Source organism: Mytilus edulis, chromosome 1, assembly GCF_963676685.1.
Source record: "Mytilus edulis chromosome 1, xbMytEdul2.2, whole genome shotgun sequence".
Taxonomy (NCBI): Eukaryota; Metazoa; Mollusca; class Bivalvia; order Mytilida; family Mytilidae; genus Mytilus; species Mytilus edulis.
In genome coordinates this window covers 76,491,959-76,504,978 of record NC_092344.1, presented here as the reverse complement: position 1 = coordinate 76,504,978, position 13,020 = coordinate 76,491,959, and the positions used below count along the sequence as shown (strand labels likewise).

General features: G+C 31.7%; 1 protein-coding gene across 2 annotated transcripts in view; it reads right to left on the bottom strand.

Moving 5' to 3' along the window:
• Positions 1-569: 569 nt before the first annotated feature.
• The window catches only part of LOC139490237 (sialin-like), a 34,577-nt gene continuing 22,126 nt past the window's right edge, over positions 570-13,020 (bottom strand). For both annotated transcript variants that reach the window (XM_071277099.1, XM_071277092.1), the window contains exons 4-11: positions 12,386-12,619; positions 11,549-11,636; positions 10,286-10,381; positions 5,475-5,614; positions 4,146-4,295; positions 2,218-2,350; positions 1,706-1,947; positions 570-1,071 (exon numbers count right to left, since the gene is read on the bottom strand). In XM_071277099.1, the coding sequence (XP_071133200.1) occupies positions 883-1,071; positions 1,706-1,947; positions 2,218-2,350; positions 4,146-4,295; positions 5,475-5,614; positions 10,286-10,381; positions 11,549-11,636; positions 12,386-12,619 (1,272 nt within the window). In that variant the 3' untranslated portion in view covers positions 570-882. The remainder of the gene's footprint in view (positions 1,072-1,705; positions 1,948-2,217; positions 2,351-4,145; positions 4,296-5,474; positions 5,615-10,285; positions 10,382-11,548; positions 11,637-12,385; positions 12,620-13,020) is intronic.

Sequence of the window (13,020 nt, the reverse complement as noted above, 5' to 3'; positions counted from 1 at the left end):
TAAATCAATTTATGACCTTTGAATATCGAAATACTACTGTTGCCGTTATTCATAAGAAGGAAAAATATAGCCGAAATACATATAAAACTTCAAAAGCAACACCAAAATAAAAATAATCATGGATATTTTCCTTCAGGTTTTCGAGCTCCGCCATGCACTTAAAGAAATTATTTTAAATCACCATCATATTTGAAATGAAGGCATAAAATACCAAAAGAACAATATATAAAAAAACTTCTCTAGAGGTGTTTAACTTCAAGGACTACCAACGTAGATCTTGCACATTCGGTCGACAAAAACATTATGAAAGCAGCAATCTATAAATTCCGGAAGGATTATCAAAATTTACACTAAATTTAAATGCTTAAACAATTGTTTAAATTCCTGACTTCGTTCACTCTTCTTTGTAGCCGTTGTACTTTACAATGAAACATCAATAAATGCAATTTTGCTTTTGAAATTCCAAAAAAACACATCAAACGAATGCATACTTCCATATTCATGACTTGGTCAGGCTTCCTTTACCATTCATAGAGTCGAGAAACATTTCAAAGAATCTCTGCGATAAATTTATGATCAATCAATTTAATAAAAGAAAACAGAAATATAATGACAATATATTAAACAAACAAATATGACTCACCAAAACAACAGGCATCATATATAGCGTACGTTCATAAATATTGGTTTACAAAGTTGTCGTGAAAGACTTACAACAACTGTGTAATACAAATATGTGACATCAAATCTTTAAATCGTATTATAAAATCATAAAACAAAGTCATTTTATAACTCGGCATTGAATCAAAATATATGATATCACAGAAAACGCTGATTTTTATATTTCTCTAGCCATATTCATCAATGACAATGCATTTCAAATCACATATCATTGTCAGTGTCCATAGGATTACAAGCCTTTTGCTCTTCCAATGGAATTGTTATTGTAACAGGTTCCTGCGCCCATGGTTGTAATTCACCACTTGCAAAAATAATGTAAAATATTGCACCAAATAGATAAATACCTGCTGCAATGTAGAAAACTATCTGCCACTCGGCTCGAGTTTGTGACTGTAAAAACGAATAGGTATTTCAATAAGTTAAGTATGGGAAATGACTGTATTATAAACTGGATTTTTTCCGTTGTCGTTTTCTAAGAAAATGAATTATATGTCCAAATACAGAAAGCATAACGAAACGTTACATCATAAACAAACACACCAAATTAAAGCAACAGAAATACGATATTCCGATTATTGATATATTACTTTGTCTTTGACACAATTGCATATTTTGAGATTTCAAACGTTTTAATAATGTAGCGTATCATATCATTTATCTACCAACTAAGCTAATTGGAATCAAGTCTGCTACGTTTATTCATGTTGCGGTGCTGAGTGTGTCGTGAATTAAAAAGTTTTCTTATAATTTAAATGTTCATATATAAAAAATATACGATCACAGCTGCAGTATGAGACGAACATACCATTTCGAAGAATGTTGTTTTGACAGCGTTTTTTGCAGTATTTAGCCCCGTTCATCTCATACATGATCTGTTGATGTAAGCAATGATATTGAATTAGTTTATGCTTTAGATAAATCTGACTGTCAGTTAACAGGTTTTTTTTCAATTTTATTCGTTGTTACCATATAACAACACATGATTACAATACAAATACGCACAATTTTGTTTTCAAAAACTTACCTTTTCTGTAATTGCACCGACTATAATTGGAGATATAATTCCTGTCGTAGACGCCAGTGAATTCGATATTCCAAGTAAGATACCTGCATAGCTAGGTGCTATATCAATATGATTAACAACCCATCCACTGTACTGAAATCCTGCCGAACTTACAGCAAGAATAACCAATACAATGGCTAAGGCTGTTTGGGAACAGTCGACATAGCCTAAACCAACTAACATTGAAGCAGGAACTAATTTTGCTGTAATAAATCATATCATACACATTTGATTAATGAAGTAAAACTAGGTGGAAAGTATTATTTTATTTCTAATGGATTATTTTCTATCTATTTGAGAGGGGGTGGTTTAAACAAAGATTTGGAACATACCGATTTCCATCATGAGTTTTGATTGCATATAGAACAAATCAGTTTTATAAACATATATGTGACAAACATGTTTCAAATATTACTATTATGAAATTTCAGAATACTACTTTGATAAAAGGTGAGCAGTTTAATTCGTCTTACCAATAGTGTCAAATACTTTACGGGTATTAGTAGTCGACATCAATTTTCTGTTCCGGAAAAAGTCAGCAAGCCAGCCTCCACAAAATACAGTTGCCCAGAAAACAATATATGGTAATGATGAAAAGAGTCCATTCTGAAAGTTAGTTTTGAATCAGTACTTTAAGCCTTGGTCACACTATACCGGATAGCACGAACGGACCCCTAACGGATGGAAATAAAAGTTGTCTGTAGACAAAATTGTTATCCGTTGTGAGTCCGTTGATGTACAGACCGAATAAAACGAACGTGTAACGAATGCATAACGGACACACACCGGATATGCAACATACTAGAAACGGAAACGTACGGGACAGTATGGATGTCGAACGTTCATCCAACGGACGAGTACCGCATAAAACGGACACCTAACGGAAGCGTTCCGGACAAAACGGATGGACAAGATATACGGAAAAATTAAAGGCGTCAAAGATAATACATGTAAATCGCATAAATATTCAAAAAGTTTCTGTGTAGCTGGTTTCGGCTTGTTCTTCAAAATTCCGCCAAAAGGCAATGTCTGGCCTGAATAAGAGCTGCTTGATTGTGAAGACGTGCCCTTACTCTAAGATCGATCATGAATAATAAGAATTCATGAACCTTAAGAAATCTGACCTACCAATAATTGGCATTTCTGACGCAAAATATTCAATTGGAATTAATCCGTTAGATCCGTTCATCATCCGTTTATCCGTTATACGTCCGGTAGAAGTCCGTTTCTCATTCGTTCAACATCCGTTTTGTCCGTTAAACGTCCGGTAGAAGACCGTTTGTGAATTTATCCTCCAGACCTCCAACGGATGTATAACGGACACGTAACGGATACAAAACGGAAACGAAACGGACGAGTACCTTACAAAACGGACGACTAACGGACGTTCAACGGACATTCTATCCGCTGGACGTCCGTTCAAAGTTTTGAACATGCTCAAAAAAAATTTACCGGACAAAACGGACGTCGACGGATAAAACGTACGCTTAACGGACATGCAACGGATATGGACGGACGTCTTCGGATAAGAACGGACGTCTAACGGACATGAACGGATTGAAAAAAAGTTATCCGTTAGACGTCCGTTCGAGCTATTCGGTAAGGTGTGACCGAGGCTTTAGTTTGTTAATATGACAATTGTATACTTAATTAATCAGAACATAAAATAATAAAAGCACATGATTTATGTTTTTGAAAACTTTAAGCATACATTACAATCAATCCCAAAGAATTGTATTCTGTAAACAGTAAGTCAGTTTAAAAATGAAATGCCTTATTACATTACGAACTTTAGTTTGGTTTTGTTATTAGATTACACATTATTAAAAAGAATCATTGCCGGCTGTTTATAAACCAAATATAAAGTTACTCCAACCTGTTGCAGCACCTGACTATTGAACTCATTGTAAATATATTCTCGTTCAAGATATGTAGTCAAGCAGTTTTATAAGGCATGGAACTTTTTTAAACAAGCATTCCGCAAACATTCATCTATCAACCAATCACCCCATGTAACTGTCTTTTAAGCGCGGGCTGAAAGACTCAATTTTTGCCATATTGTATACTTGTAAAGCCGGAAAAATTGATACCTGATAAGATAATACAACTGCATTTCATTGTTTTTATATGTATTTCATCGTTTTGCCAGCCTTGTTTAGCATGACGATTTTAAATAATAAACTCGAAATATGGATACTTCAAAGGGTAGTTTGTACTTTGCACGTTGCTCTTTCGCTACAGATCCTTCAGATTATTCGCCCTATTTTGTCTCCACGTGTTTGCGTATTCATTTGTCCTGAACATCCACATTTCTAATCTTGAAATCCGGGGAAGGGATTTGTTTTCCTCACGGCGAATAAATTGCTTTTAAAAACAAAAAACAGCCGCTGATGTTACTTACCGTTGTGATATCGAGTTTAAGAACATCGTTCATGTAAGTTGGAATGTATGTTAGCAGTGTATAAAGACCCCAATCACACGTTATATTAGATACCACTATGGCATAATTTGGCATTGACTTTGCAATCGCCAACCATGGTACATGTAGCTCCTTACAAAAAAAGAAAATATCAATAATCAATCTTCAGTCTTATTTACAACTTATTTTGAATGATGAAGGTGTTTTCCACTTTTCATTTTGCATCTATATTATTTGTCTTTAATCTATTTTTTGTTTTTTCACTTTTTTATTTCGTTCTTTGAGTTTTTCCTAAAACATATTTGAGGTTTTTCAAGTTAAAAAGCATGCTGGTTTTATTTTCAGTTTTCATAAAATTTCCTTACAAAATCATAGATAAATTATATTTCTCTTCTTTTTTTTTTTTTGCTGTTGACTGGCGTTTTGTGACCGTTTTCATTTGTTGGATAGTTGTAACAAAAAAAGAATTTTCATCTGTATTTTTTTTATACATTTGTATGTTTGTTTTCTTTCGACATATGGTTTGATATAAATTTTCCAGTAAATCAGTTTTTAACAACTTCTCATTGTGCGTATTTGGATATAGAGGGCGGCAGCAATGTTTTACTCCGCGACATTCTGTATGTGATTTCCAAAGTCAGGAGCCTGTAATGAAGTGATTGTCGTTTGTTGCTATATGTAATATATATATATATTTTTATATTGTTTTGGTCATAAAAATTAACCCATTATTTTTTTCGTTTAGTTGACTAACTATTGTACCTTCAATAAATTAACATGCAGAATGGGTTTTTATAGTGATTAAGATTTTAACACAATGTCGACTACTGCACCCTTATTTTTGTCATTTTTATTTATTTTGTCTGTTTATTCTGTTCAATATCGTTGTCAATTTAATAGAATGTTATGCACCTGTCGTACAAGTGAGAGGTTAATCCAACATTTTCTACATAAGAAAATGCCTGTAGGTAAGAAGTCAGGAATATGACAGTTGTTATCCATTCGTTTGATGTGTTTGAGCTTTTGATTTGCCATTTGATTAGGGATTTTCTGTTTGGAATTTTTCTTAGTGGTTTTAATTGTTTTGCTTATTGTTGAAGACAGTTCTGTGACATTTATTGGTAAATTCTTCTGACAATTTGTCACTAGTAGAGACTTGTCTCGAAATCATTTTTTTTTATATTTTAAAGCAATTTTTTCAACAGACAGTTCTTAATCTTATCTCTACTTTTTTCACAAGCTTTAATTCGTCTGATGTTTACTCATATGGAAGCCTTTTATTTACATTAGATATGTTTTATTTTGTTTTACCTTCTTTTTAGTGTCATGAGTACTGTCTGCTAATAAGCCCATTATGTATTCTTTTTCCTCTGCTGAAATTCGTTTGTGCTCGGCTGGTGTGTCACTAACAAACCACATCCATAAAATGAACCATATAAAACTTGAAATGCCTAATGTAAAAGAAAAGAATGTTCTTCAATTTATTAAAAGCATTTAAACAACGACTAGATAGTAGTTTAAATTATCGTAATGAATAAAAAGTAAAGACTCTTCATACATGAGGGGATATAAAAAGTCAACAAAAACATGTCTCCAATATAGTACGCCCATTGAAAACAATGCGCATCGTTTTCTGACAAATTTCTATAAACAATGATTGTTTCAATGAATATCAGCTGATAAAAGATTTTTTGGAATTAGTCTCATACTTATTTGGCCATTCAACCTTTCATAGAATGACATATTTTTATTAAACCCTTTTGTATGCACTGTCGCTATACTTTATATTAAAATTTTGTCATTCATCTTAAATCGAAAATAAGTTTTGGCTCTTAGAATGATCTTTGTAAGCAAATATTTTTCATTAATGTTCGTTGGCAATGTTTGTCTGGTTCTTGCCTTCTTTTAAGATCTATAAAACAAAGGTATATTTTTTAATTGGATATAGGAAGATGTGGTGTGAGTGCCAATGAGACAACTCTCCATCCAAATAACAATTTAAAAAAAAGTAAACCATTATACGTCAATGTACGGCCTTCAACACGGAGCCTTGGGTCACACCGAACAACAAGCTATAAAGGGCCCCAAAATTACTAGTGTAAAACCATTCAAACGGGAAAACCAACGGTTTAATCTATACAAAATATAAAAAAAAAATCGTAATACATCAACAAGAAGTGGTCTTCAATCCGAAAGTGGATCCATTGGTCTTTAAACCAGAAATAAGTTTTTTGATTTTGATTATTTTTCAAACTACTAACTTTTTTGTGGAAATATTGACAGCACCATGTGTATCTTAAAAATATCAAATTTTCTTTTTACTTAATACACTTATATGTATGAACTATGTACAAAATGTAACAAGAGGCTCTCAAGAGCTTGAATCGCTCACCTTAATTTTTTTGGTTAAATCTCTCATCAATGATTATTTTGGCTTTTCAATTTATTTAAATGTTCTTTGAATCGTTCTATTTTCTTCAAAAGCAAAAAAAAAAATCATTTTCTCCTATGTTCTATTTTAGCCATAGGAGCTATGTTTCTGACATACAAGGAAATGAAATATAAAATTTATACTAGATACTCTGAAACTCATTTAGCCTAAGTTTGGCTGAAATTGATACAGCAGTTTCAAAGGAGAAGATTTTTTAAAGTAAGTCAACATGATGAACAAATTGTGAAAAAAGTCTTTAAAGGGCAATAACTCCTTAAGGGGTCAATTGACAATTTTGGTCAAATTGACTTATTTGTAGATCTTACTTTGCTTAACATTTTTGCTATTAACAGTTTATCTGCATCTATAATATTATTCAAGATAATAACCAAAAACTGCAAAATTTCTTCAAAATCAACAATTCAGGGGCATTATACCTGAAAAACCAGTTTCGGCTGAAAATTTCAGGACAGGTAGACCTTGACCTAATAAATACTTTAACTTCTTGTCTTATTTGCTCTAAATGCTGGAGTTTTTGAGATATAAGCCAAAAACTGCATTTTACCCTGTGTTCTATTTTTAGCCATGACGGGCATGTTTTTTGACGAAATAAAAAATACAGCACAAACTTTATTTTATACACCCTACTGATCATTCAGTTGAAGTTTGGTTGAATTTGGTTTAGTAGTTTTAGAGGAGAAGATTTTTTAAAGTTAGCAAATATGATGAACAATTTGTGAAAAATTGCCATTAAAGGACAATAACCCCTTAAGGGGTCAATTGACAATTTTGGTCATATTAACTTATTTGTAGATCTTACTTTGCTGATCATTTTTGCTGTTTACAGTTTATCTTTATCTATAATAATATTCAAGATAATGACCAAAAACTGCAAAATTTCCTTAAAATTACCAATTAAGTGGCAGCAACCCAACAATGGTTTGTTTGATTCATCTGACAATTTCAGGGCTGATAGATCTTGACCTAATGAACATTTTTACCCTATGTCAGATTTGCTCTAAATGCTTTCGTTTTTGAGATATAAGCCAAAAACTGCATTTGACCCCTATGTTCTATTTTAAGTAACGGCGGCCATGTTTTTGACGGATCAAAAACCGAAGCACACACTTTGTGCAGGATAATCTAAGGAACAATCATGCTAAGTTTCATCCAAATCCATTCAGTAGTTTCAGAGAGAAGATTTTTTAAAGTTAGCAAATGTGATAACAAATATAGAAAAATTGTCATTAAAGGACAATAACCCCTTAAGGGGTCAATTGACAATTTTGGTCATATTAACTTATTTGTAGATCTTACTTTGTTGATCATTTTTGCTGTTTACAGTTTATCTTTATCTATAATAATATTCAAGATAATGACCAAAAACTGCAAAATTTCCTTAAAATTACCAATTAAGTGGCAGCAACCCAACAATGGTTTGTTTGATTCATCTGAAAATTTCAGGGCTGATAGATCTTGACCTAATGAACATTTTTACCCTGTCAGATTTGTTCTATTTTAAGTAACGGCGGCCATGTTTTTTGACGGATCAAAAACCGAAGCACACACTTTGTGCAGGATAATCTAAGGAACAATCATGCTAAGTTTCATTCAAATCCATTCAGTAGTTTCAGAGAAGAAGATATTTGAAAAATTGTTAACGACGACGACGACGACGGACGCCAAGTGATGAGAAAAGCTCACATGGCCTTTTAGGCCAGGTGAGCTAAAAAGTAAAATCACAAAAATACTAAACTCAGACGAAAATCAATTCGGAAAGTTTATAATCACATGGCAAAATCAAATAACAAAACGCATCAAAACCAAATAAAAGTCAAATCCTTTTCATAACTGTTTATTCCAATTTCAGATATCTTAGACCTTTAATATAATACCAGATTAAATATCATAACTAGACGTTCGTATTGTCTACAAACATTCTCACGCATCTATGACGCTCGAATAAAAAAAAAGTAAAAAGGCCAAATAAAGTACAAAGTTAAAGAACACGGAGGATCCAAAATTCCGAAAGGTTTTGTAAAAAACAGCCAAGGATAGAAAATAGTTGACTGTTGTTATAACATAAAAAGTCGGTCTATAATATTACAGGGAGATAACTCTGGAAAAATCATCAAAATTAGTGTTTATCAAACTGCTATATATCCAATGAAAATTTTTCCGTTAAAGTGTGAGGTTTAAGTTCTGTTATATAGCTATATGGAGTTATTTTCTTTCAGAACGACAGGTCATTATTTTTCAGAATCAACCTGGACGATACCATATTTCAATGATATATGCTCCAAGGCATAAAATAATGACCTGTGTGAGGTCATTATTGTCCTTGATAAACATGCAATCTATGATTTACTTCAAAATTTTATTCGTCTAATAGTTTTTTGTTGCCGATTTGGAAATTTATTTTTTAAAGTTCAATCGATGATAGGTGTAAAAGAAACCGTCATTGTAGTCCCGCATTTTAATTTTAGAAACAAATAACGTGGAGTTTTGTTAATTTATCGCTACAATAAAGAAACATTATCATATATGTCAGATGAATTTTAATGTAGACTTTCATAAAATAAATCCAGATTTAACATATTCGTGTGTAAGATTTTGAAAATCTTATTGGGTCAAACTGAATAGGTTGATTGATTTTTGGTTGCTTGCTTAACGTCCAGTGGCAAATATGTCATGCATGTTTCGAACGATACTCACTGAATAGGAAATCCTACTGTGACCTACATGTATTTATATTCGTCTTCGTGTCAGTTCTTAACTTTTTAAAATTTATGTATACCTTTTACTCTATCAAATGATCAACTAATAAGATATTCTTATATTCTATTGAATAACATTAACGTAACTCACGAAAGGGTCGGGTACGGAGGGTATATAATTATATCCTGATTATCTTTTAATAAAATGTATTGCTATTCAAAAGACAATCTTTCTGAATTTTTCATTCGATTCAAGTAAAATTGTTTAAAAATAACCACATTTCCGCGATAGAAATAACATAACAAATAGAAAAAAAAACATACCCCCTCCCCCTTTTCCATAAGCTAAGTGGTACAGTAAATTACTTACAATGTGTCTTGTATTTGTCATACACCGTTATCGGATGGTAACAATACACTTGTGTCTTACTTCATGCAGTTACAGTAATATTTTTATTGTGTATGGATAATAATTTTTAAAAGGTTTATATCTAAATTATTTAGTGAGTTTTATTTCACATTCTAAGTGAGCCGCAGGGCGTATTAACTAAACGCATCAGAAAGGAATATCCCACTTTAATGTTGTCGGTAAAATATGATACTAAATTTTACAAATCTTTATAAGAATTAATATTTTTTGACGGTATATAAGTCAGATAATGCATATTTTAAGGTTTTTCTTGTCGTAGAACACACCTCCGGTCGGTCTTTCATTTGATCAATCCTTACACCACTCGGTGAATAATGAATAACACATGAATAACACAAATGAATAATGAAGATAAAGAGAAATCAAATGTTGAAGTTGTGACTTAGATAGAATATTCATTTTAGGAAAAATTCAAACAACTTAATTAGTGACGCAATTTATTAAAGAGCATGAACAGAAGACTCCATTTACTGTTGATTTGGAAGTCGCAATCATAGATATAAAATAAATTGACGAGTTAAATGTTTATTGTCAATTCACCTACCACAGACGTAAAATATAGATGGCCAACCTCCAGCAAAACCATGTGCACACAACAATGAACCAAGTGCAAATGTTACAACAATGCCAAGTTGTGTACCTGGAAAGAAATTATTAACTTCACAATGTTGTTAAAAATAATATTGTATTTCGATACAGTATGTTTTTTTAAATAAAAGCATCGTATAATTTGTTGAAGTTATTACAGATTAACTGACTGTTTTATTTGCTTTTAGTTTAGGATTTTAGTGGTTTTTTGTTTTTGCGGGAAGTAAAGGAGTAGGTCCAGTAAGAACCCTTTTTAGTCCTAAAATATAGCAGTTTTACAAAATTGTTAAAACTTAAACTTGAAGCTTTTTATTGGAAGTAGAGCTCCATAAATATGAATCGTTTTTGACAATTCAATGAACATTTTTCGAGATCTAGCAACATTAAGTCATGCTAAATTACTGATTCATCACAATTTTAGCATTTTAGCTAATTTTTAGCCGGTTTCCGTCTAAAATGGAAGTGAACGCATTTGTGTTCATTCTTAATATTTAAATGTAAGTTGTATTGATGATTATACATAATATATATAAAGGATGAGAGTGAACACAGATGCGGCCACTTTCATTGTTGACAAAAAACATCTGAAAAGTGACATATTATGGCATATTTGATAGATTTTCATATTTGCGCTTGAAATGGAGCGTCTTTGATGACTTAATCAGTTCAAATCATTCACATAAAGCTAATTGAATCGACTGAAATAGTCACTTAAGTGTTTAAAACGTGTATTAAATCTTTCATCAGATAAATATATGTTTGAGGCTCAAATCGAGGGACGAAAGATACCAAAGGAACAGTCAAACTCTAAACTCAAAATCTAAAACAAACTGACAACGCCATGGCTTAAATTGCACATTTGGCTGTAAATATCCAGATTTTTATTAAAATTTTGTTAAATCGGTGATGGAATTAAATTTGACGGATTTTCTGGTCGACATCTACCACACTTCACCTTAAAGCTTCTTTAAAATTAGCGAATATTTTTTCTGTCATAGGATGACCTTTTATTGAAATAGTTTGTATAATAAGAGTGTTATAATAGAACCCATAATATGACGTGAATAATATTGCAGGTTGGATAGGAAAAGAATTTTTTTTTTCTCTGTGATACGACAAAATAATATATTTATGTAATCATTTTATTTATTTATTTATTTTATTCATCAATAATTCTTCCTTTATAAAACAATAGATTAAACACAGCCAAACTACTTACCTGAATACGTCATTGCTGTAAACTTTGTTCGTTCTGACGGAGGTACCCAATTACCCAGTAGAGAATGTATTGCTGGAAACACTGCTCCCTATTAACAATGTTGATTTCAAGATTGTCTTTTAAAATAACCTTATTACATATTACTTGTAACATTTTGGAATCTGTTTCTTGTGTGTTCATATTATTTGATAAAAAAACTCAATGGGCCATGCCAAAATATGGGTATCTGCATTAATAGTATCGTTAGATTCTTGTGCCATTAATGTGCATATGAGTAAAACAATGATATTAAGTGTTCTTATTACATAGTTGAATCGGAAGCCCATGAAAATAAGTTAATTAATGGATATATGAGTTTAACCAGATCGTATTGAAACAATATCACCTTAACATTTAGGATGTGCTATTACATCTATATTAAGTCTATACTTAGTCTTATAAAGGCACTGGTAAACTTCCAAAACAAGTTTGTACATCTAAGAACGAATTAAGTGAAGTTTAAAGTAACTTCTAGCAACAAATTTGTGAAATGTTCATGTATAATTGCATGCAATATGGTTATATACAGCTAAAAATAGTAACGTTCAAGTTTATTTTCGAAGCATGTAAAAATTAAGACGATATAGTTACAATTGGACAAAACAAATGACTGACAAAGTCTTTATCACGTAAATCTAATTAAATATCGGTCACTGTACGGCCTATCGCATAGCAAGCTTTAAAAAGCCTTGACATTACAATTGCAAAATAATTTAAACTAGAAAACTATGATTTTAGTTCAAAACAATAAACAAAAACTGCATCAAATATATATATTTTATTCAATTTATTACTTACAGTACACATTCCAATAACGATCCTAACAACTATTGCAAATATAAAGCTAGTTCTAGCAGCAAATGGAGTTAGTAATGTGAATATCATTGAAATAAACATGCTCCAACCAGTCACCATCTTTCCACCATATCTTGTAGCTACCCATCCTGCTGGCATCTGTGTTATCAAATATCCCCAGTAGAATCCACCAAGTACATATCCTTGTATCTCTGGATCCCAATTTAACTCACCACCCTAGGTAATAATCAAGAGAATGAAGTAAAGACAAACTTTTATTTTAGTTCCTTCTGTAGGAAATAATCAGACAGTGTCGTATTTTCGTTAATTAACGTCTTCATAATAAAATAAAAAGACGATGGAAACAATGCATAATCTATCGTCGACAAAAGCGATCCAAGTAATGACAAAAAAGGAACTGGTCAACAAAAGCTAAAACCATATATTAGAATATGTAATTAATTACATATTTAAATATTTGGCAGAAGACACACGTGAACGTTTCGGTCAAGTACAGGTGTCAATTGAATAAAAATGTATTTTTTTTTTAAATTCCACTGATTTCGTTCCGTCAGTCATGAATCAAATAGTTATCAAAGATACCAGGATTATAATTTATTACGCCAGACGCGCATTTC